Source organism: Leucopleurus acutus, assembly GCF_964270905.1.
Source record: "Leucopleurus acutus genome assembly, chromosome: 17".
NCBI lineage: Eukaryota > Metazoa > Chordata > Mammalia > Artiodactyla > Delphinidae > Leucopleurus > Leucopleurus acutus.
Window position 1 is genome coordinate 52,435,507 of NC_139159.1, and position 25,554 is coordinate 52,461,060.

At 40.9% G+C, this 25,554-nt stretch overlaps 1 protein-coding gene across 2 annotated transcripts in view; it reads left to right on the forward strand.

Annotated features, from left to right (window-relative positions):
* The window catches only part of ZFPM2 (zinc finger protein, FOG family member 2), a gene marked incomplete at its 5' end in the record, with an annotated part of 459,715 nt that extends 441,993 nt beyond the window's left edge, over window positions 1-17,722 (forward strand). For both annotated transcript variants that reach the window (XM_082858416.1, XM_082858417.1), the window contains 3 exons: window positions 8,752-8,958; window positions 12,203-12,427; window positions 15,032-17,722. In XM_082858416.1, the coding sequence (XP_082714542.1) occupies window positions 8,752-8,958; window positions 12,203-12,427; window positions 15,032-17,523 (2,924 nt within the window). In that variant the 3' untranslated portion in view covers window positions 17,524-17,722. The remainder of the gene's footprint in view (window positions 1-8,751; window positions 8,959-12,202; window positions 12,428-15,031) is intronic.
* Window positions 17,723-25,554: the final 7,832 nt, after the last annotated feature.

Consider the following 25,554-nt stretch of genomic DNA (forward strand, 5'->3'; position numbering starts at 1 on the left):
GTAGGACCCAGAAAGCAGCGTTGATTAATAGCTCCCAGGTGTGGGCTTCCCTGGTGGTGCAGTGGTTAAGAATCCGCCTGCCAATGCAGGGGACATGGGTTCGAGCCCTGGTCCAGGAAGATCCCACATGCCGCGGAGCAACTAAGCCCGTGTGCTACAACTGCTGAGCCTGTGCTCTAGAGCCTCTGAGCCATGACTACTGAAGCCCGTGCGCCTAGAGCCCATGCGCTGCGACAAGAGAAGCCATTGCGATGAGAAGCCTGCTCACCGCAACTAGAGAAAGCTCACTCGCAGCAATGAAGACCCAACACAGCCAAAAATAAAATTAATTAATTAACAAAAAAAGCTCCCAGGTGAATCTACTGTGCAGTCATGGTTATAAAGAATTGTGATACCCTTTTAGTGTCCAGCTAAACTTGGGCAAATGCTACATCCATATTTAATAGGTGTGGAACGTTTAGAATAGTACTTGGCACATAGTAAGTGCTTTCTAAGTGTAAGCTATTAGCCATATTAGAAGATAACCTGACATTACTTCCACACCACAAAGATTTACATTATTCTCCACATTGTGGCTATGCATTTTAAAGCTATGTCTTATCACTGTGTACATCTTCTTAACACTGTTTCATAAAGTGAACCATACTGATGAAAGAAATCAAAGATGACACAAACAGATGGAGAGATATACCGTGTTCTTGAATTGGAAGAATCAATATTGTAAAAATGACTACAGCAATCTACAGATTCAATGCGATCCCTATCAAGTTACCAATGGCATTTTTCACAGAACTAGAACAAAAAATTTTACAGTTTTCAGGGAAACACAAAAGATCTCGAATAGCAAAAGCAATCTTGAGAAAAAAAAAACAGAGCTGGAGGAATTAGGCTTCTTGACTTCAGACTATACTACAGGGCTACAGACATCAAGACAGTATGGTACTGGCACAAAAACAGAAATATAGATCAATGGAACAGGATAGAAAGCCCAGAGATAAACCCATGCACCTCTGGTCACCTAATCTATGAAAAAGGAGACCAGAATATACAATGGAGCAAAGACAGCCTCTTCAATAAGTGGTGCTGGGAAAACTGGACAGCTACATGTCATTTCTGGTTCAGAGAGATAGCAGTGCTAATTACTCAAACTGAGTAATCAAGGTAAGGTACCAAGGCATTTACTTAGTGAACATCAGATGGCACTGTGACTTGGGACACTGGGTTTTTCATTCAGAATCTAGAGCCAAACTGCTTTGTTCAAATCCCATCTCCCATATCTCCTTCTCTTCCTCCAAGTCCACTCTAGCTGTGTGATCTTGAACAGTTTGTGTACACTTCCAGCTTCATGATCTCACAGTAAAAGGGAACAAATAAAAGCCACCTCACTGCTTTCTTGGGAGATATTAAGATAATGGATGCAGAGCACTTAGCACAGTGTCAGTGCAGAGCAGATAGTAGGTGCTTAATAAATCTGAGGTTATTCCTATTATTAGCACTTTGGTCACAGAAGCAAAAAATGTTGCTCACAACTTGATGATAATAATCTAATGGTATCTAGCCTAAGGTTGTCATGTTATATGATGTAGGTAAAGCAGTTCTCCAAGTTCACACAGTAACCAATAATCAAGTCAGCACTAGAACTAAAGTTTCTCACCCACAAGGCAAATGCTTTTTCTAGTTCATCTTTCCACTGAGGACAAATAAATTTTCAGTGATTTGGGGTGCCAGCAGTGCTTCATTATTAGCATATAATCCCTTAGACAAAGATCATTTGCTCTTGAATTACTGTGCGAAGAAATTCATTCATTCAAATGAAAATAGTTAATGTGGTCAAAGAAAGTAAACTCCATCTCAGCGGCAGCTTCATTCCTCTAAAATCTTAGTTTTCGAGTATTACTTTGTTAAAGTAACTTCGTTAGGAAAACTGAGAGAAGACCTCAACTGTTTTTTTTTAATCCATCTCATATGAAAAGCACTTAATAAAAGTTATATTCCTATCCTTAGCTATAACTAAAAACTTGTACAAATATTCTAGTGAATGTTTTTTAGTGAAAAAAAGTACTCTCATTTTTTTCCAATTTTTATATTGTGGTGTGTATATATATATATGTATATATTTATATATATATATGTGTGTGTATATATATATGTGTATAACAAAATGTATTAACCATTTTTAAGTATACAGTTCAGTGGCATTAAGTACATTAACATTATTGTGCAACCATTACCACCATCCATCTCCAGAACTCTTTTCATCTTGCAAAACTGAAACTCTATACCCATTAAACAATAACTCCCCACTCCCCCCTGCCCTTAGCCCCTGGCAACCACCATCCTACTTTCTGTCTCTGTGACTTTGAATACCCTGAGTACTTCATGTAAGTGGAATCATACAGTATTTGTCTTTTTGTGACTGGTTTATTTCACTTATAATAAGGTCCTCAAAGTTCATCTATGTTGTAGCATTGTCAGAATTTCCTTTCTTTTTTTTTTTTTCTTTTTTTTTCTTTCTTTTTAAGGCTGTAAAATATTCCATTATATATATATATATATATATATATATATATATATATACACACACACACACATATATATACACACACACATATATTCTATTGTGTGTGTATATATATATATATATACATATATATATATTCCATTGTGTGTGTGTGTGTGTGTGTGTGTGTGTGTGTGTGTGTGTGTACACCACATTTTGCTTATCCATTCTTCTCTCAGTGGACAGCTGGGTTGCTTCCATGTTTTAGGTGTTTTTAATAATGCTGCTCTGAACATGGGTGTGCAAATATCTCTTTGAGACTCTGCTTTCAATTCTTTTGAGCATATACCCAGAAGTGGAATTGCTGGATCATAGGTAATTCTATTTTTAATTTTTTGAGGAACCATCATGCTGTTTTCCACAGTGACACTACCATGTTATCCTCTCCCCAGCAGTGCACAAGGGTTCTAACTTCTCTACATCCTTGCCAGTCCTTGTTTTCTCATGGTTTTGTTTGTTTGTTTGGGCTTTTGGGTTTGTTTTCTTTGCGTGTTTTTGGTTTGGGGGGGGTTGTTTGTGTTTTGATTTGTTTGTTGTTTTTTTTTTTGATAGTGGTGCTCTCATTTTAAAGCCAAATGTAATACCCTGTGATTTGTTTCCATTGAACGTGAGGTCAATCAGTGAAGACACCAAAAAAGCTAAATATCAACATGATTTATCATTTTCATGCACTCAGATTGCTTCTTAATCAAGATGAAGACTACTACCTTCCATTGAATTGTAAATTAGAGTTGGCTGTGTTTACCCTAGCTCTAAAAACGGTAGGGTAAGAAATTGGTTCTCCTGTCTCCTCAGCCCCATGTAGATTGCTAGAAACCTTATCTGTTTCTAACTGGTCAAGATCGGTATTGATCCACAAATGATGCAGCCTTCATCATTTTTCCAAAATGAGTTAGCTCTCTCCAGTGAAGCACAGATACATGTGCTCATTGAATTTGTAGGTTTATGTTTTCTTTCTGGTGAGATTTCTTTTCTTCGACTCAGCAGGGCAGTGAGAAATGAGAAAAATAGCCCCAACCAGACCAAACCAAAAGGATAATGGTTCACAGTTATATAGCACTTACTATGGCAGGTGCTGTTCTGAAGCTTTCACACATATATTTGCTTATTTAATCCTCATGATAACCATGAGTTCAATACTACTATCACCATCCCCATTTTCAAGGCTGAGGAAACTGATAGGATGCTTAGGTGATAAGTTCAAAGTCACACAGTTAGCAAGCGGCAGAGGCAAGATTTGCATCCCAGCAGTCTGGGGCCGGTGTACTTCCTCCAGATGGGATTACATCCTCACTAGCAGCCACATTTAGAATATTTTTTTTGAATCAGTAATTGAAACTATGGTATAATACTTGGGATATCTCTCCCTATAAATGACTCCCTCAAGTTGTATGCTCTAAATTCACATCAAAAGAACTCAGCCAAGCTGTTTCCAAGAACCAATCCTTGACTTTTACGGCACCGTTCTCTTGGTTCCCCTCTAACCTTTCCAAGTATATGCTTCCTATGTCTTTAAATGATTGCATCTCCTCTACCCACATCTTAAATGTTGAGATTCTCCAAGTTTCAATCTTTGTTCTTTCTCTTTTCATGCTGTAGTCTTCCTGCATTACCACATCCATGCAAAGAGCATCCGCAGCTATTTAGAATGTGTTGATGACTTCCAAAATATTTTTTTTTCCTCCGGCCTTATTCTCCTCCAAGGTCCAACTGCCTCCTGGTTACACCCACCAAAAAGCCTCTCAGGTACCTCAGACTCTACATGTTCAAAGCCAAATTCAGTACTCCCATGCATATACATACACATACATAAAACACGCATGCACACTTGGGCTTTGGAGTTGGACAGCCAGAAGTCTAAATCATGATTCCGCCAGTGGTTCTGCTATGTGTATAGCTTTGGGCACGTTAGCTAACTTCTCCAAGATTCAATCTCCTCAACTCTTAAATGAGGAAACTATCACTCACCTCACAGAATGATTGATAGGATTAAAATAGATGAAATACATAAACCCCTTAGCCTATCGGACCCAAAGAAATTATTCCTAATTAATACCAATTATCTGTTATTGTCCGTATAATACCACTTGGTAATATACCAGCTTTACTGCCTTGTTAATGGAACTACCGTCAGCTGGTTTTGCAAACCAGAAACCTCTGTGTCATTTTCAAGAGTTACTTTTACGCATCTCAGGAAATCACCCCAGTCCTCTGTCAGCTATGTCTCTTGAATCTGGCCCTTTTCTCCCCTACAATTTACACTTCTCACAACTGAACTGGTACAACAGCCTCCTAATAGCCCTCGAGATAACATTTCCTACCCCTTCAGTTTACTCTCCTCAAGACCCTGAGATCTACATTCTGGCGGGGGCGGGGGTGGGGGGGAAGCTCAGATCATTCATTCACTCAAATAAATATATATACCATCTCTCCACCATGAGCCAGACACAACTGTTTTTATGTTACAGCAAAACTCTCCCCCTGCTCTAAACTTTCTGTGGGAGGAAGCCCTGATTTGTAGTGCTTGACAGTTTCTGACAGCAAAAGCTACAACTCTCACCATAGCTGATTTCAGGTTACCAACGTGACATCAACCAGCACACAGAATTCCTGACAACTGAACATTCTGCCCTGTGATCCAGAACAGGCTGGCTCTGGCACACCACTGCCCATAATCCACCTCTTTCTCCCTCAGACCCCAAGCTCCAGGTTTGCTGGCCTCCGAGGGCCAGGCAGCCTCTTCCATAATCCTGCACTCGCATGCATGCTCCTGTATCTGCCAGTAACGATGTACCTGCCAGGTCCTCCCTACACATATTTCTGCTACTTTACTTCTACTCTTCTTGAGTCAATAAAAATGTCCCATTGGATGGCTTGCCTGACTCCCCCAAGAAGTCTCAGTTACTCACCCCTCTCACATTTCTTTAGTACTAGGGGATGGGACCACCGTGTGGTATTATAATCTGTCTGTTTATATGTGTGCTTTCAGGTTGTTTGTGAAGTTGTGCATGAAACCATAGCACGCAGCCTGGCACACCAATCAATAGCTGATGAATGAACGACTTGAAAAACTAAATCCTAAGACAATTGACTTCTTCATCAGACCTGCACAGTACATTTTCAGTCTGATTCAGCCTTTTAAAAGGATATGCTCTGACGAAACCGTAAAATGAGACAAAATGATAAAGATGATAAAATATGAAACATCTGAAAACAGATATGTGTTACTACTGCCAGGCTGCTTAATAATGTAGAAAAATCATTTTTGGCTTACTTTATTTTTTATTTATTTATTTTTAAAAATAAATTTATTTATTTTTAAAAATAAATTTATTTATTTTTGGCTGTGTTGGGTCTTCGTTACTGCGGGCGGGCTTTCTCTAGTTGCAGAGAGCGGGGGCTTCTCTTCATTGCGGTGCGTGGGCTTCTCATTGCAGAGCACGGGCTCTAGGAGTGAGGGCTTCAGTAGTTGTGGCTCGTGGGCCCTAGAGCGCAGGCTCAGTAGTTGCAGCGCATGGGCTCAGTTGCTCCACGGCATGTGGGATCTTCCCAGACCAGGGCTCAAACCCACGTCCCCTGCACTGGCAGGCGGATTCTTAACCACTGCGCCACCACGGAAGCCCATGTTTTACTTGCTTTAATTTTCACTTAATATTTTGTGAATTTTATTTATTGATTGGATCTTTTTGGTTCAAAGTCTGAGCCCAAGTATTCAGAGCCATCCTGCTGTTGAGCTCACTGCTGTGATAAAGATTAGCCGAGTGCTACCTTCTCTAAAATATCGATTTCTCCAGGGTACCTGAATTCAAAACTTTCCTTTTGTAAAACATAGCCAGAGCTGGATTTACCAACAATGTAAGTTGATCAAAAAATGGAAAACTATTACCAGTAATGTAAGTTATTCAGTTCAACACTGAAATCCAGTGACTCTAAAAAACCAGGCGAGGAACTAAACCTGAACTGCAGTGCCTGCCTCTGCCCTCCCCACCTCTCTATTACACAGGCTCACTTAATAAACCTTGTCCCAGAGGAAAGATAAGGTGCAAATGATTACCTTGTCTACAGCTGTAAGTAGTTTAGATCTGTATGCACATCAGAGAAGGCCGAACAGCCAAATGCAGAAGCCTTCCAGGGGGAAGAAGCGTCCTGGGAAGCCTTCCAGGGGAAGAAGCGTCCCACTTAGCGCTTTTCAATGCTCATCAGATTCCGCGATGATGCCGCTTAGCTTCCATATTTGTAAAGAAGTCATCAATGCCAACCAAGGTGAATCTGTTTTCAACTTTGGGAAACTTGTATGCTTTCAGATATATTAAAGTGAAAGTGAAAAATGGTTGTTTTCTAGTCTTTTAGTATATTTGTGTTTTCCTTGGAAACTTTCATATAAATTCGAGGTCTGTAATTTTAGCTTTATTTTTTCACAAACATTTACTGTCGTGGATGGTGTCTTGTCTGCTTACCTTTGAAATTTAATCGGCTGGTTTGATGAACTGTCCGAGGTTTCTCTAAAACGGTGTCCTGAATCTTCTAGGCAACTCTGCCCTATCATATGCTGTTGTTATCTTTTCCACCAGCGTTTTACCACAAGTTGTTTAAAAACTATGATCTCTTTCAGGGTGGAAAAAAATGAAGTGCGGTTGAAAAGGCAGTTACGCTGAAAGATAAACAGAGCAATATTACTTATCAGAATGGGTACAATTTTTGCCTGCTTAATGAGTACAATATATAGCCTTGCAGTATATACACAATGAGGAAAAAAAGCTTTATAACATATCAAGTATGCCATATTACTTCAGGCATAACTGTACAGGATACATATCTAGGCCTGAGAGTGTAGATAACAAAATATAAGTGCTTTGCCTGTCTAAACATGTTAAATAAATGAGCATTCACTATCGCATTCCAATACATTAGAAGATGTACTTGCATAGTTAATTTTCTTTTTAATGCACCACACGTGATCATTTGAAGCCCCAAGCCAGAGTCTATCTTAGTGTTTGAAGAGAGGGTTCTTTTCATTTAAACAAATCTTTATTTAAATAAGCCTTTCTGAAAAGGCTCTTTGGCGTATCTCCTTTTCAGGAAGTTCAATCAGGGTAAAAGGAGATAAAGAAGCTGCATTATAAGAAATATTATATAAGTAAAGATCACTCGGTGCTCACCCCCCCACCCCCCCAAAATAAATGGCAGCAGACTTATAAGGAGAGTAAAGCTAACTGGAATTTCACTTTAATGTTCTAAATTTTAGGAACTTGGTTTACTTGCTTTGTAGTTTTACGTATCATTCATTCATATATCATTCCCCAGTATCTGGGGAAGAGAGAGAAAAAGAAATAACTTCTTACTTCCATAAGGTACAGAAAGAGCACGTAAAGAGTAACTTCAAAGCCTCACCTGAAATAAATTTTGTGGTTGTATCCCTACCATGCTTGTTCTTAGGCAGTGTAACATGTAATAACATGGTTAATGATTAAGTCAAGCGCTGGAAGGCAAACAGTTGACAAAACTCTCTACAGATTATGTCTATACTTGGTTATTAATCTTCTCCTACTGTTGGTCACTGAACAGTTCATCTGATGCAAGGAATACAATTTTCCACATAGGCAGGTACGGAAATTAATAAAGGGAAACAGCACTAAAATGGAGTAGGGAAGTCAGAAGGGGGAGCTGGCATGTACTACTTGACTTCAGTGTAGATCCCAACAGGAAAAGATGGACTTTGGATCTCCATCAGGAAGTGACACTACTTAATACCTCTCAGCTGAAGGAAGAAAGCATTTCTCCTTGTCTGACAACAGCTCAGCCAATGAAAGAATGTAACAACTCAGCCAATGAAAAGCCACTATATTTGGAACTTTCAATTTCCTCCAATGAGCTTCAACCTCCCCTCCAACCTCCCCTTCTCTATAAGAGTTTCCTCTCTTTGTTTCACCAGACTTTCATGTGGTTGACCATAGCTGCCTGTCCTGAGTTGCAGCTCCTTGCCGTTAAACTTGTGTCGCTGGTAAAGTAACTGGCAGTTTTACTGTTTTAGGTTAACAAAGGGAAGAGGAGGACAGCCGTTGTCTTGATCAAACACTCCACCCCAGTAGAAACTGATGTGAAAAACATGAGAAGGTCCTATTGACATCAATCCAATGTACAGCAGGCTAGAGCATTCTATGTCAATTCTTTTTCTTTTTTCTTCTTAATAGGGGGTCAGCTTTGGTGCACGACTACGAAGGCCATCTCTGAGGGTGAAGAGCTAATTGCCTTTGTGGTGGATTTTGACTCAAGGCTACAAGCTGCCAGTCAGATGACTCTTACAGAAGGGATGTACCCGGCGCGCCTGCTGGACTCAATTCAGCTGCTCCCTCAGCAAGCTGCCATGGCTTCTATTTTGCCTACAGCTATTGTCAATAGTAAGTGCTGAGTGCAATAGCCCAGTACAATAGCTTTGTAGTGGTGATGGGTATTTATGGGAGAGAAAAAAATAATGTCTACTGACAGGCAACCAGGGACAGACTTTTTTCTCCAGTGTTATGATTTTATTTTATATTCTCTCCAATTTTAAGTGTGTGTGTGTGTGTGTGTGTGTGTGTGTTCACTTCTCGTGGGAGTATAAAAGGAATAACTTAAATTCATTCATTTCAGGTTGGATTCCTGAATGTCACACAGAAAAATCTGACATTCTAAACTAAACAACATTCAAGACGATTTAGCTATAAGAGGTCCAACAGCTTTCATTGTTGCTCCTATGGTAGAATAGTTTTGGTATTAAGAGCCATAGAGTTAAAACATAAAATAAGAAAAAGGACACAAAATCAAATTTGATTAGATACACTAACGAAGGGGAAATGTAGGCTGGATAAATCAAGACATCAGCTAATGTAAAACAAAATAAAGAGAAGAGAAAGAAAAATACGTATAATCTTAGAATACTTTATATGGAGAATTTTAAAACGTGCCCTGGCAAATATACCTTTGTGATTATAGTCTGTTAAAAGGACTATTGAACTTAGTTTGTATTTCCTTGACATAAAATCAGTGATCTAGGAGTCCCAAGATCAGAATTCTAGACTCTGCTCTGCTTTTATCTAGCTCTGTGAGAAAACGTGAGTACATCTTAAGAGGAGAATAGATTCTAAAGCCAGTGGCAAGTGAAACATTGCATTGAGTCAAAAATGTCCTTGAAAATCCCTGAGACTTTGAATGATGCAGAAGTCTAGAGACTACAATCATGTCTTGATATTATATATGTATACATATATACATACATATATATTCAGCAGTAATTATGTTCTTGCTGTAACAGCATCCTTTAGAATGAAGAACTTCTCAGGTGTATCTGGAATTACTCTGCATCCAACCAGTGGATTCAGTGTACACAACCCAAGCTACTATTTCTGAATTTCCTTAATGTAAATGGAGTTGTTTTGTTTACTGAATCTTTAGTTTGATTTGAATAGTGAGGAACTTGAAATAACATGGACCCAACTTGAAACTGAGGCAAAATGATTTTGTTACCACCTATTCTAGGAGTATCTTATATTATTGTGACACTCCAGTGTGTGAATGTTAATTCTAATTATATTTGAAGGAATACTCTGTTTGCTTTCTATAGCAAGATAACTATTAATCCCAAATATATCACCATAGATGCATACAGGCTTTGTTCTCATTCTTAAATTAGTTAATCAGTTAAAGTCATCCTGAAAAATAAACCCTTTACTATACACTGGGCCTCTGAAAAGTATAAATGTAACTAAAACTTGGGTGGGAGGGACTAAATAATAAACAGCAGTAGTATATAATTTTGTAATTAAATTGTATTTTAAAATTCTGTATTGTACCTGCTGTCCTTACTTCTCATTCGCTAGGATTTGGTCCTTACTTTTCTCCTTCTCTCCTTCAACAGGATCTCCTGAGCCAACTCCTTCACTATCATGTGTTCCAACTCACTATACATTAACAGTTTATAAATCACAAGTCCAGCTGTTTCTGGCGAGTTTCAGACCTCTCTTGCCATCTTTGCAATGTTCCTGTCTCTTTCTCACAGAAATATCCACTCCCACATATCTACTGTGACCATATGCCCCAGTGTGCCTGGATTAATCCCAGTTTACAGTGTTATCTGCCATCCCTCTGATCAGAGGCACTACAAAAGTGCCAAGTTTGCACAATACAGTGTCAGATTTAGTCACTCCATATGTGCCCCAGCCTGAATTCATCACCCATCTGTCTTCTATTCCCTGTAGAGATGAATGAAAACATCCCTTAACACAGAAATGCCAACAAGAAGTCTAGGCACCAAGGAGAAACCTTACCTTCTGCTCTAACATCTAATTGCAAAGTAGTGGTCATCACTTCCAGTCAGTTCTGCTTCCTCAGTATAACTTTGCTTCTCTCTGTCCCCCTTTCATTGAGGCATTATGGAAGAGTGTTTACACCAGGGTTTTCCAATCCCAGTTCACCCAGTTGCATGATAATGGCAAGTTACTCAACCTCACATTCTTCACCTATTAATGAATGAGGGGAAAACACAGAGAGAGAAATCTTCCATGAATGAATACATGAGAAATACATATCATACATATTATAGCATGACTTAACAAATAGTACATGACTATTAGCTACAACTTAAATTCTGTCATATTTCACTTAGATTACTGCAGTTGTCTCCTACCAGTCGTAAGTCTTCCTTCCAAATTCACTACCTTCAAAACTCCACTGTTAGGATTATATCATAGCTGATTCTGTCAGTCTATTGCTTGAAATGATTCAGTCATTTTCCATAACCATTGAGATAGAAATCTAAACTTAAAACAGCTGACAGGGCCTTTGGTAGTCTGTCCCTGACTTCTACAACCTCATCTCTCCCAGCCCCTTGCCTGAGATTACAGAATAGCCTCCCAGCCTCCACCCAGTCCCTCTCTCAGGCTCCCATAGCTGATCCCTTGATTAGGAGGACACAATCCTCTTCTCCACCTGACTAGCTTAATTTCATCCTTCACAAGGCAGCTAAGGCATGTCATCATCTTCCCTCTAAATCCTTCTCTGACTTCTTCAAGTACCTCCATCACTGTGTGTGGTCATCACATTCTAATGTAACGAACAAACGAACAACTTGTTAACCAGCCCCAGGAGATCTAAGCTCCTTAACAACAGCTGTTTGGTCTCTCATTTTGTTTTACACCCAACTCAGCATAGATCTGGCACTAAGGAGGTACTCTGTGATTAATTTACTAAATGGACCAATGATGTCAGGAGTTGGCATCAAAGCTAACTTTAGTTCAGCCATTAGATCCCTTACCTTTTAACCAAGCAGATAAACCAATTCACATTGCTATTTATAAATGCCTATTTTTCTAAACTGTAAATACAGTATAAACAATTTAGGATTAATCTCTTTTGCTTTATGTTGGGATTCTCCTAGAGTACCACTTTCTAAAGAGTCTGTGGGAAGGTAAACTGCATTAAGTGGAACATTTCTTTAAAAATAGTCCTGTACTGTGGAACAACACCCAAGACTGCACTAGCCCCTGTCTGATTGCCTAATTCATAACCTGGGAGCAGACTCTGAGAAAAACTGAACCAAATGCTGCTTTACCCGTGGTTGGCTCCAAGTGGGCAGCAGCTAACGTGTCCCTGTGTTTCTGCCTGCAGAGGATATATTCCCTTGCAAGTCCTGTGGCATCTGGTATCGGAGTGAGCGGAATCTGCAAGCCCATTTGATGTACTATTGCAGTGGGAGACAAAGAGAAACTGCTCCAGTGTCAGAGGAAAACGAAGACAGCACTCCTCAGATTTCCAGTATGTGCCCCTTCCCACAGTGCACCAAGAGCTTTTCAAATGCCCGAGCTCTAGAAATGCACATGAACTCACACAGTGGTGAGTGCCTCTCTTGTTTCTTCTTCTACTCCAGGAGACCCTATTCTTTCTCTACATATATACGTACATTCATACATCTCTATCTATCTGTAAAATCAAACTTAAACTTGCTGGACCAGCTGGTTATTACCTTTTGTCACGAACAAGTATACTCTATTTCAAAGGACTTGGGTCTGAATTATTTTCTAACGACTTACAGTGCTCAGTTTACAGGCTAAATCATTCTAGTTTTTTCTCAACTAAAGTAATTATGCTGAAAAACAAGTTTCTTTTTCTTTTTTTTTTTTTTAAGCCTGTTCTTGAGAGCAAGGTGGCAACTATTCCCATTTATTTTGGAATTGTATGCCCAATTGTTGTCAGTATCATACATAGTATTCTAATTCCTATATTTTAAAAACAACTGAAATGAATCAAATGTACAGAATTATATTAATTTTAGATATTTCTTTGAACATTCTTGGATAGGGCAAACCAAGGTTTGGGAATCATAGTTATTCAGAATATGAAACTTGTAAGTCACCTCCGGGTGACTTCCTTTGCTGTTTTGCTTGGGTTGAATAATTAAAAATGGAAATAGGTGCTCAGTTTAAAAAAACTAACTCCAACCTCCAGTGCTCTAGTACAGTGCAAGCTTTTGTCTTTGCACCTATAAAAATAAGCTGTTTCCTTTCTACTTATTCTCTTCCCTCTCCCTACAAAGAGCTGTCTTTATGAGGTGATAAAGCAGGGGAGGCAGAAACAGGTTGGTTGTCTCACATGGTGAGTGTAAAGTCACGCGCAAAACAAAAATAGAGATAGAGGGATCTTCCCAGCTCAATAGGAAAATGAGTATTGGATTAGCCAAGGAGAAAAGGAGACAAATAAAAGAAGTCCCCTTTTATCTCTATCTCTCTGCCATATTTTCATCTTATAAATAGAAAAGACAATTCTCATTTAAGTCTAGAGGGCAGAGAGGAGGAACCAAGCCTGATGTAACCATATGCCAACAAATGGGAACAAGAGTTGACCTGAGTAAGTAAAAGTATCCAGATCCTGATTCCAATTCACAGGGGAAGGGGTCCCCCCGACCAAGTAATTCTTCAGACCCCCACTGAGTGTCTTGCAATGCAACTCCACTCAATTCTGACACTATGCAGGGAGAGCATTAAATTCCCCAGATTAAGGGGTCAGTCCTACAAGAGTGACTCCCCCACCGCCACCCCAATGCAGACTTTAGTCTTTTGTGCTTCTGACCAGTCGGCTATAAATCAGAGGTCGCCAAGACACCCCCTTGGTTTGACTGCTTTGCTAGAGTGTCTCCCGGAACTCAGAAAACCCATTTGCTCACCAGATACTGCTTTATTATAAAAGGATATAACTCAGGAACAGCCAGATGGATGAGGTGCATAGGGCTAGGTTTGGGGAACAGGCAAGGTGCTTCCAAGTGCTCTCAGAGCCTGCCACTCTCCCCAGATCTCCACATGTTTACCAACTGAGATGCTCTCTGAACTCTGTTTTTTGGGGGGCTTTATGGCGGCTTCATTACATAGGCAGGATTGATTAAGTTATTGGCCATTGGCAATTGAACTTCATCTCTAGCCCCTCTTCCCAGAAGTGGAGGAGGGGAAGAATGAAAGTTCCAACCCCTGTAATCACAAGATTGCTTCTCCTAACAACCACCCATCCTTAGGTTACCTAAGGGCTTTCCAAAAGTCACCTCAGTAACGTAACAAAGACACCTTTATCACTCTTATCACAGGAAACTCCAAGAGTTTTAGAAGCTGGGAGCTGGGAGCCAAGGATAAAGACCAAATATATATGAGAAATAGATTTTACTCATCAGAATGATCAAATACATATTCCTTGTAAATCACAATATTGCATTGAGGCTTACCCACCAGTCAGTGGTGATATTCAAAATATTTAATAACTGACTAAAAACAGGCCATGACCAATCAGCATGGGTGTCGGTCCTAAATGACTACATGAATGTACTGGTACCAATATCAGCCCTGGATAGAGGTAAACCATGTTCAGCAAAACCAATGAATAAAATTCTAAATTTGTACCAAAGATAAATTAGTAGGTTATTAATTACTTTAGAAAATGGTTTCTATTTGGATTCTTTTGAATAAAGACCTAATCTGGTACACTAAATGCACTAAGATTTATTTGATTTGCACATAGATTATCACTATCAACTCTAACGAATGCCTGCTTCTTCCTAATGTAGCGCATAGTGCTGTGGTAAGAAGGTTATTGGATTAGAAATTATAAAATCTGAAGTTTAGTCATGGATCCATCACTGAATAGCTTTATGACCATAATCAATTCCTTTAGCCTCCTTGCATGTGTTTCCCGACCTGTAAAATTGAAACAATGATGCCTATCCCACTACAATGCAATAATATTCATGAAAGTGCTTTGGAAACCATAAAGGGCTGTTATTATCATCATCTATGGTGAAGGACGTCACAAGAAAAACGTTACTATCACAAATAAGATTCCGAAAGATTTCAGTTCGTTTCTGCTGTGTTGGACACATGAGGTCATTAGTAACGGTTCATATCATTAGAAAACCAATATGTGTGGTTCTCAGTATTCTGATTTTGTATGTTCCTCCAGGAGTGAAAATGGAAGAATTCCTCCCCCCTGGTGCTAGTCTAAAATGCACCGTCTGTAGCTACACTGCTGATTCTGTGATCAACTTTCACCAACACCTGTTCTCCCATCTCACTCAAGCTGCCTTCCGATGCAATCACTGCCACTTCGGCTTCCAGACTCAGAGGGAGTTATTGCAGCACCAGGAGCTCCATGTCCCTGGCAGCAAACTGCCCAGAGAAAGTGACATGGAACACTCTCCAAGTGGAACCGAAGACAGCTTACAGCCAGCCACAGACCTGCTGACCAGAAGTGAACTCCCCCAGAGCCAAAAGGCCATGCAGACTAAAGATGCGAGCTCTGACACGGAGCTGGACAAGTGTGAGAAAAAGACTCAGCTCTTTCTCACTAACCAGAGACCCGAAATTCAGTCTGCAACAAATAAACAAAGCTTTTCTTACACGAAAATAAAGTCTGAGCCCTCTAGTCCAAGACTTGCCTCATCTCCAGTTCAGCCTAATATTGGGCCTTCTTTCCCCGTGGGACCCTTTCTATCTCAGTTTGCTTTTCCCCAAGATATCACAATGGTCCCTCAAGCTTCAGAGATCTTAGCCAAGATGTCTGAACTGGTACATCGGCGACTGAGGCACGGAAGTAGTAGCTACCCTCCCGTCATTTACAGCCCCTTGATGCCCAAAGGGGCTACCTGTTTTGAGTGTAACATAACATTCAATAATTTGGATAATTATCTAGTGCACAAAAAACATTACTGCAGCAGCCGATGGCAGCAGATGGCCAAGTCCCCAGAGTTCCCTGGTGTTTCAGAAAAGATGCCTGAGGCCGTGAGTCCCAACACTGGCCAAACCTCCATAAACCTTCTCAATCCAGCCGCTCATTCTGCTGATCCTGAGAATCCACTTCTTCAAACACCCTGCATCAATTCTTCCACTGTTTTAGATTTAATTGGGCCAAATGGGAAGGGCCACGACAAGGACTTTTCCATTCAAGCTAAGAAGCTCTCCACCCCCAACAGCAATGATGATAAAATTAATGGAAAACCTGTTGATGTGAAAAATCCCAGTGTCCCCTTAGTGGATGGGGAAAGTGACCCAAATAAGACTACCTGTGAAGCTTGCAACATTACTTTCAGCCGGCACGAAACATACATGGTCCACAAACAGTATTACTGTGCTACGCGCCACGACCCTCCGCTCAAGAGGTCAGCTTCCAACAAAGTGCCTGCCGTGCAGAGAACCATGCGTACGCGCAAGCGCAGGAAGATGTATGAGATGTGTCTTCCTGAACAGGAGCAAAGGCCTCCGCTAGTCCAACAGCGATTTCTCGACGTAGCCAACCTCAGCAATCCTTGTACCTCCACTCAAGAACCCACGGAAGGGCTGGGAGAGTGCTACCATCCAAGATGTGATATCTTTCCAGGAATTGTCTCAAAGCACTTGGAAACGTCCCTCACGATTAACAAGTGTGTTCCGGTTTCCAAATGTGACACTACTCATTCCAGTGTTTCCTGCCTAGAGATGGACGTGCCCATAGATCTCAGCAAAAAGTGTTTATCCCAGTCTGAGCGGACGACTGCATCTCCCAAAAGGCTGCTGGACTACCATGAGTGCACTGTGTGTAAGATCAGTTTCAACAAGGTAGAAAACTACCTGGCCCACAAGCAGAATTTCTGCCCGGTCACTGCACACCAGCGTAATGACCTGGCTCCGCTCGACAGCAAAGTGTTTCCGAATCCAGAAAGCGAACGAAACAGCCCCGATGTCAGCTATGAAAGAAGCATCATAAAATGTGAGAAAAACGGGAATCTGAAGCAGCCTTCCCCCAACGGAAACTTATTTTCATCCCACTTAGCAACCCTGCAGGGCCTGAAAGTCTTCAGTGAAGCCGCTCAGCTCATTGCGACAAAAGAGGAAAACAAACATTTGTTTCTTCCACAATGCCTGTACCCTGGAGCAATAAAGAAGGCAAAAGGAGCCGACCAGCTCTCTCCTTATTATGGAATAAAGCCAAGTGATTATATTTCTGGTTCTCTTGTCAACCGTAACGCTGACGTGGACCAAAGCACAAACGCGGAAAATGAATCTCCCAAAAGCCAGGCTTCTTCCAATGGGTGCGCTGTGCCGAAGAAAGATTCCCTGCCGTTGTTGCCCAAAAATCGAGGCATGGTCATAGTGAATGGTGGACTGAAGCAAGACGAGCGCCCTGCCGCCAACCCACAGCAAGAGAACATTGCCCAGAATCCTCAGCATGAAGACAGCCGCAAATCTCCCTCCTGGATCTCGGAGAACCCATTAGCCACGAACGAGAACGTCTCCCCAGGAATTCCCTCCACAGAGGACCAGTTGTCTAGTATAGCTAAAGGTGTGAATGGCTCCACCCAGGCTCCAACCAGTGGGAAATATTGCCGGCTGTGTGACATCCAGTTCAACAACCTCTCAAACTTTATAACTCACAAGAAGTTTTATTGCTCATCACATGCAGCAGAACATGTCAAATGAAATCACAAAATAAATAAACATCACTCACCTTTGGTACCAGTGTTTAGTATGTTGTTCTACCCAGTACAGAAAAAAAAAAAAAAAAAAGAAAAAGAAAGCTGTTTGAATTACATCTGGGCAATCAGGAGACAATTCATTATGGCTGAGTTGAAGACTTAAGGTGTAATTTCATTACAGTCCATTAGTAAAGTGTATTATTGGTGCCATTTTAAAAGAAAATTAATTTATTTTACCAGCAGTATTCATAGCTGTGGTTATGTTATTTTTTATTTAAAAACTTTATATTAAAGTCATTTGTAATGTTATTGTATAGTTATTGTGTAGCATATATGGTTTGCACTGTATAGTAGCTTTTAAAGAAAATAGTCACAAACAATACAGAAAAGCATTTTAGAAATAGCTTCCAAAGCACTTGTGTATCTTGATTTCTTCTTATATGCTGTTGCAGATATATGTATATGCTAAAATATAACTTGCAAAGATGTTCTAAATACACGTGCTATAAGTTCGCCTTAAGATTTCAGTTCTTGGATAATCAGGCTCCGTTTGCACTTTATATTTTAGCAGATACAGTCTCTTAGTAACTAGGCTTTGCATTTGTATGTAGCCGTATGTTTCTGTCCATTTTCTTAATCTGAAACATGTATGTTAAATGAAGACGGCGATTTTTTTCTTGTAGAGTACTTGTATTTTCTTTCGCTGATGCAGCTCTGTCTCAATTTTTAAACTTTGCTGTTAAATGCAATACTTTATAAGAATGAACAAAATTACTGGAAGCAGTATTGTAAGTAATGAGGTAGTATTAATCGGTTTTATCTTTTGAAAGGCACAGTCTAAATCGAAACCCTAAACGCAATGCTGCAAGTATGAATTTAATTCATATATAAGATCTATTTAAATATAAGAGTAGCAATACTGCACCTGGTGATCACAGAGATAATGTTCTACTTCTGATAGAAATAATTTCTCAACAAATGTTGTTACTATGCATGTATATGGACGGAATAAAATTCCAGATTGTTGGAGAAGTTTGGCATACTTTTTTTTTTTTTAAATACAAGGGAAACCCTATATACCCGTTCTTTGTAACAAGAATAGGTTCAAAACAGTACTGGATAGCTGTAGTAACATGATGACAAAACAGTTAATATAACTTACTTTATTAAAATGAACCGGAAACTCCAGGCTCTGGAACTAGAAAAGTTCATTATTAATATGTAAAAGAAGCACTAGCTCTCTGTTCTCTACCCACCCCCAACTGTAGCACACAAAAAAGAACAATTTCATGAATGTCTGAAAGGCTTACAAAGTCTACCATAAGAATTGGCACCAAAGATGATCAAGTGCACCCAACTTTTATTTTTTATTTTATTTTCTTTAATTTTTTTTTTTTTTACTTATTTATTTTGGGTTGCATTGGGTCTTCGTTGCTGCGCGCAGGCTTTCTCTAGTTGCATTGAACGGGTGCTACTCTTTGTTGTGGTGCGCGGTCTTTTCACTGCGGTGGCTTCTCTTGTTGCGGAGCACAGGCTCCAGGCGAGCGGGCTCAGTAGTTGTGACTCGAGGGTTCTAGAGCTCAGGCTTAGTAGTTGTGGCACACGGGCCACAACTGTTGCTCTGCGGCATGTGGCAACTTCCCGGACCAGGGAATCGAACCCACGTCCCCTGCATTGGCAGGCAGACTCCCAAGCACTGCGCCATCAGGGAAGTGCCGCAGCCAGCTTTTAGATGGAGTTTACCAGAGAGAGGTTTGCATTTTGAGGAGCAGCGAAGCGGTAAAGTGACCCTGATGAGTAAAGATGCACAAACTTCATGCTGGCAATTTGTAAAAGACACTAGTTTTCACGCATCTCATTTGTTCTTTCTGAGGGTTTGCGCGTTGAGGGAGAGTGGAGAGCAGATAATGTGGGTTAGATCATAGAGGATCTAATGAGCCACCCAGAGATGTTGACGTGTGATTCAGTAGTCAAGATGGCGCCTGTTGCCCATCAAGAGAGATGCGGTCCACTGCAGTCTGAGAAACGCCCCGATCTGGAAAGGCAAGTACCTGTGGTTAAGACACACTGTTTGCAAGTAGGTTGTGATGCACTATTTTTTTTTTTTTAAAGAAGATGTTGGGGGTAGGAGTTTATTTATTTATTTATTTATTTATTTTTGCTGTGTTGGGTCTTCGTTTCTTGTGCGAGGGCTGTCTCTAGTTGTGGCAAGCGGGGGCCACTCTTCATCGCGGTGCACGGGCCTCTCTCTTACTGTCGCGGCCTCTCTCGTGGCGGAGCACAGGCTCCAGACGCTCAGGCTCAGTAGTTGTGGCTCACGGGCCTAGTTGCTCCGCGGCATGTGGGATCCTCCCGGACCAGGACTCGAACCCGTGTCCCCTGCATTGGCAGGCAGATTCTCAACCACTGTGCCACCAGGGAAGCCCTGTAATGCACTATCATTCATCCTTATTAGATTTGGTAGCATAATGAACATAAGGTGCTAGTCCCAAACATAGCCTATAAATACTGTGTGGTCGAGAACTTTTCTCCAGTTGCTTGTTGAGAATAACAGTTTTTAAATGTAAAACCTTGACCTTAGTTGATGTTTTAAATCTTTTTAAATCTGTTCAGGTGCTTCTAATATGTGACAATGTTGGGAAACACTACAAGGTAAACCAGGACCAGGTGTGAAGGCTGAGTGAGACTAAGGAGAGTAGAAAGGCAAAAAGAAAAAGGGAAACCGACATGGGATGAAAGAGTTGGGAAAGACTTTATGGGCAGGGTAGGGTACGAAAAGGTGGGTAGAATGATAAGGAAAACTCCCTGTCCTTTGGAGAGCCCTGAAATACCTATGCACTATATCCAAAAAAATATTTCCAGTACCGTTTGTATAGTTGAAAATAAGTTCTAATAGCCCATTCACAGAAGGAAACAGATAGCATAGGCTGAAATAGTGACATTTGAACCAGAACCAGGCCCTGCAGAGTACAGAGGAAGATAAACGTATTTGTACATGTAGAGATCATTGTAAATGATGGCATTAGAGTAGCATGTGAGGGTGAAGAGTGAATAAAAAAAAGTTTTTTTAAGGAAGAGGGCTCAGGGACTTCCCTGGCAGTCCGGTTGTTAAGACTTCACCTTGCAGTGCAGTGGGTGTGGGTTGGATCCCTGGTTAGGGAGCTAAGATTCCACATGCCTGGCGGCCAAAAAACCAAAATATGAAACAGAAGCAGTAATGTAACAAGTTCAGTAAAGACTTTAAACATGGTCCACATCAAAAAAAAATCTTTAAAAACTGTTTAAGAAGTAAAAGAAGAAGGCTCAGGTTGTAAAGCTAAAGAAAATAAGGGAATAAATAGGAATCTGGTGTCACAAGACCTTGAATGCCAGGCTGAGGTTTATGGACTTGCCTTGCCTTGCTTCTCAGAGTCATGAAATGAAAATTGTGTTTAGGAATGGTGATAGAGTGAGTGTGAGGCCTGGATGCTAGAGAGAGGGAGATGAGTTAGAAGGCCATAGTGGTGGTCCAAATGGGGGTAGTGGGAGCCTATACCAAGAGAAGGACAGGTCTGGGTACGAGTTCCATAATAACAGATACTGAAGACCAAATCAAAGACGAAATCAAAGATCTTCAATCTTCACTGATAAAAGTGTTCCATGTTGAACAAGATACCGTGTAGGACAGGATATTAGCGCCAACTGAATGGTTTGGGGGAAGGGTGATAAAAAGAGCGATGGTCTATGTTGGTTCTCCAGATTGTTCTGTAGTATTTAAGTCTTTTGCAGAATACTAAAACCTACTAAATCAGAATATCTTAGGATGGGCCTGGATTTCTGGAGTTTTTTGGCAAAGCAACCCTAGGGTATTCTGTTGTCGTCCCTCGATGAGAATCATTGAATTAAACATAGGCAGAATGAGAAGCGGTATTCTGTGGTCAACACCAAAATAAACTAAGCTGGAGGCAGAGTTTATTACACAATTGGTCTTCAAAGTGTTGCTAATTAACACATGATATATTTGAGTGTTTAAAACTATTAAAATGTTCAAAGAATTCAACATATGTGTTTTAATATTGAGATTAAAACAAAAAGTCATAATGGAATCTGTAAACAACATTTGAAAATCTTTTAATCAAGTTGAACCTTCTCATTTTCAGGCAAAACTAAGGATCCGAGATTTTAAACACTCTAAGTCACAGAGCTAAAGGGTAAGAGCCAGAGACCTGAGTCCTGTTCTCAGATTCCCTCCCCTCATCCTGTTCCTTTTGCCACTAAAGCAGAAGGAACTACTAAGGCAAGCAGCTAAAATTCCAGCCACTTTTCCTCTCTCTGATGCACTTAAGTCTAGTTCAGATATTCTCTGGAGATAAGGAAAAGGGAGCATATTCGTTTCTCATGACTCCTGTACAATTACCACGAACTCGGTGACTTAAAACAACAGAAGTGTATTCTTTCACAGATCTGGAGGCCAGAAGTCTGTTATCAAGATGTCAGCAGGGTTGTTCTCCCTCCCGCGCCTTTGGAGGGTACTTTCCTTGCATCTTCCAGCTTCTAGTAACTCTGCATCACTCTAATCTCTGCTTCCCTGGTCTCATTGCCTCCTCTTCTCTGTGTGTACCCTCTCCCTGCCGCTCTCTTATAAAGACACTTGTGATGGCATTTAAGGCCCACTAGGATGAAATCCCCACAGCAAGATCCCTCATCACATCTGCAAGGGCCCTCTTTCTTTATAAGGAAATATTTTCAGATTCCAGGGATTAGGATCTGATATTTTGGGGAACCATTATTCAGTCTCCTACAGGAGGTCAACATGGAGGTGGAGGGGTTATGGCTCCCAGTCAGGTTCTACAACTGTGCAGCAGCACAGCAGAAATTATTACGCCCAAACCCATGAATCTCTTGGCATTTGATTGAGACATGAACGTTATTAAAAAACATCAGTGGCGTCCATCAGAAATATAGCATCTAAGCTAACAGGTCTCAGCTGGTCACTCAGGACCCAATCATGAGGTAGAACTGAGTCTGATGACATCTCTGCACCAGTCAGTATATCTGTTTGGAACTTAATAAACCTTATTAATTCAGAGAATCATGAGAAAACAGATACAGCCTGGGCAAAAGTTTACTTTGGCACTATCTAGAAAAAAGAGTTTGCTTAGTATATTAATAGAATAAACAGGATAGAAAATAAACTGTTTTCAAGAGCCTTGGCAGCCTCACTTTGCATACAAATAATACACTAATTTCAAACAATTTTTATCTTCATATTAAAGAAGGATGTCACAGCATTTTGCTTGGCAACACTTCTTTGGTCATTAAGTCCATTTCCCATAGCTGACATAACCTGGTTGCAGATGGTGTAAATGTATCAAATTCACTAAGTCCAGAACTTTCTTTTTTTTCCCTATTGGGGTTCAGTGACCCTCAGGAAATACAATCAAGTCAAATGCAATGCTCTTATATTTATGAAAAGTATGCAATGGTGAAATAGTCACTTTAAATTAATAATAGAGACATAGAAGTGGTAAGAAAAAATCTTAAGAGGAAAAGAGAAAATGCAAGACAAAGGAATGAACAGGAAGGAGTTCACACCAAGACAATCACAGACACAGCAGGGTGGACACACAGATTCCTTCCTCCCGCTACAATGGATGAACTGTCCCTGATCCTACTCAAAACCCCTTACTCAAATCCTTCCACTTAAGCTTCACATACTCTCCAGCCAAGCTGATGATTTAGCTCCTTCAGTTATTCCCTCTCCCGGCACAAAAGCAACAGGTGTGTCTTTTTCAGCTTATGTAAGGACGTGGACAAGAAGCCTCAACATGTTCCCTGAATTGAAGTCTGAACCAAACATGAAGGGTCTTTCTCACATGTCGTGGATTGTAAAATAAACCGTCAATTTCCTAATCTTGGAAGTTGGAGGGAGTTCTAATAATGCTCAGATTAAATTCCCTGCCTGTTTTGTGGGGGGAGACTTGGAGAAGATTCAGTTTAATTTAGGGATCAAAGGAATGTAATATCACACATACAATAGTATTGAGCAGTAAGTGTTATACCTACTATATCGGTCCTATGATGACTGTTTTACCAAAGAGCAAACTGAGGCTTAGAGCAGTTGAGTGAGTTCCCCAAATGGCAGAGCCAGTAGAGCCAAGTATTGAACCCAGTTGTCTTTCTATAAGCCTTTGTCACCCTTTTCCATAAGGCCCTGGATCTCACTGTCTACCTCAAGCCAAATCCCTTATAATCATGTTGCAGGTCCGCCCGACACCATTTTATTGCCTGCTGGTTCTGGGGTTGCCTGTGTTAGGATGATCATATGTCTTATTCTGCCTAGGACTGTCCTGGCCTGGTTCAGAATTTTTTTTTTTAATTGGAATAAAATTGCTTTACAATGTTGGGTTAGTTTCTGCCATACAATGAAGTGAATCAGCTGTATGTATACCTATATCCCCTCCCTCTTGGACAATTATTTTAACACCGCTTTTTCACCCTCACAAATGTCCCAATCTGGATAATAAATTCTAAAGTGAGCCTAAAGTGAGTTAATCTGAGCTCAGTAGACACTTTGAACGCTATGATTTAGGGGAAAGCCTCTCAAGCTTTAAGGTCCACGTGAGCCACCTGAGGACCTTGTTAAACTGCAGACTCTGATTCAGTAGGACTGGGGAGGGGCCTGGGAGTCGGCGTCCTAACAAGCTCCCAGGGGATGCCAATGTTGCAGGTATGCAGACCACTTTGAGTGACAAGGCTGAAGATGGCATGGTTGTCACTGAATGAGCTTCCTACGCAGTTGCCCGGTGTTCCCAGTCCTATGCAGTGTCGCTTCCTTCCTTTACTCCAGGCCCCAGAATGCCTCACCCCTCATGAGCTCAGTAACCACTAATATTCCACTCAAATCTGTAGCTCCTTTCTTCATTTCTACGCCTATTTCAGTTTGGAGGTGAATGGTGAGGCCACCCGAGCGGCTGTTCTGCTCTCTGTATATCCCCTGCTTGAGCAATGCTGCTCCACCTACACCTGCTCACGACGGACCTGCCCTCTTAATCATGGAGCCTAGTCAGTAAAAGTTTACATCCTTGCCCCCAGCCCCAGCTGGTGATTGTTCGAATCTTTAAATCAAAACATCTCTACTACGATAGCTTATCAAAGGGAATGGGAGGGGGCGTGCTCCTCTGCTGGTTTCCCTGGTAACTGATGAGCCAACCTGAAGTCAATTCCCCTTATAACTGGTAACCTCCCTCTCTCCTGGTAGCAAAGACTGTTGCTGTGTCCTGCAGGCCCTCAGCTGCACACGGTGGGATGTCGCTCCAGGACCGCGCTTCAGATGTGTAAGATCCTCCGTTTCTTAAACCACTGATGTCTCTGTTGCCTACTCCAGGCTCTTTCTTCAGTCTTGAGGCTGGGCAAATACAGAGCTTGCAGGCCTGTGGGGAGTAGCCCAACAGGAGGATTTGTCCGTCATACAAACAAGGCAAATTTATATCAATTTGTAAATTAAATTGGCCTTAGGTGATAGGTGGGAGTAGGAAAGCGGCCCTTTCACCCTCTTTTCTTGCTTTACACAAAGTTCAGAGAATAGAGAACTTATTATTTTCCAGACTGCATTCATGTTTCACTTACACACGACAGCTAGCTCACTGTGAACTTTCCCTTTTCAATTTAGTATTAATTTTGATGAATTTTTTAACCCAAGGAAAACACTTCTGGAGTCTATTACAAGATTGGCGGACTCACACTGTGATCAGAGGCAGATGCTTAAGGGAATAGTGGAGTTATTTGTGATTCATGACCATTCCTGGTGGGGGGTAGGGTGGGCGTGGGGAGAGAGTGAGAACAAGTGGGAACAGAGTAAATACGTAAAGAGAATTGCAATCTCAGGGCCATCTGTGCTAGCTGCAGGACGCAAATCTCAAACAGAAACTGTAGGAAAGCAAATGTTATTCGTTGGTTTCAATCCTGTGCCCTTCAAAATTTCTCTTGTTTCACTCATTCATTCACTCCTTCATAAGCACATTCACTTTTGAGTTCCTACCCTGACACAGGCTTT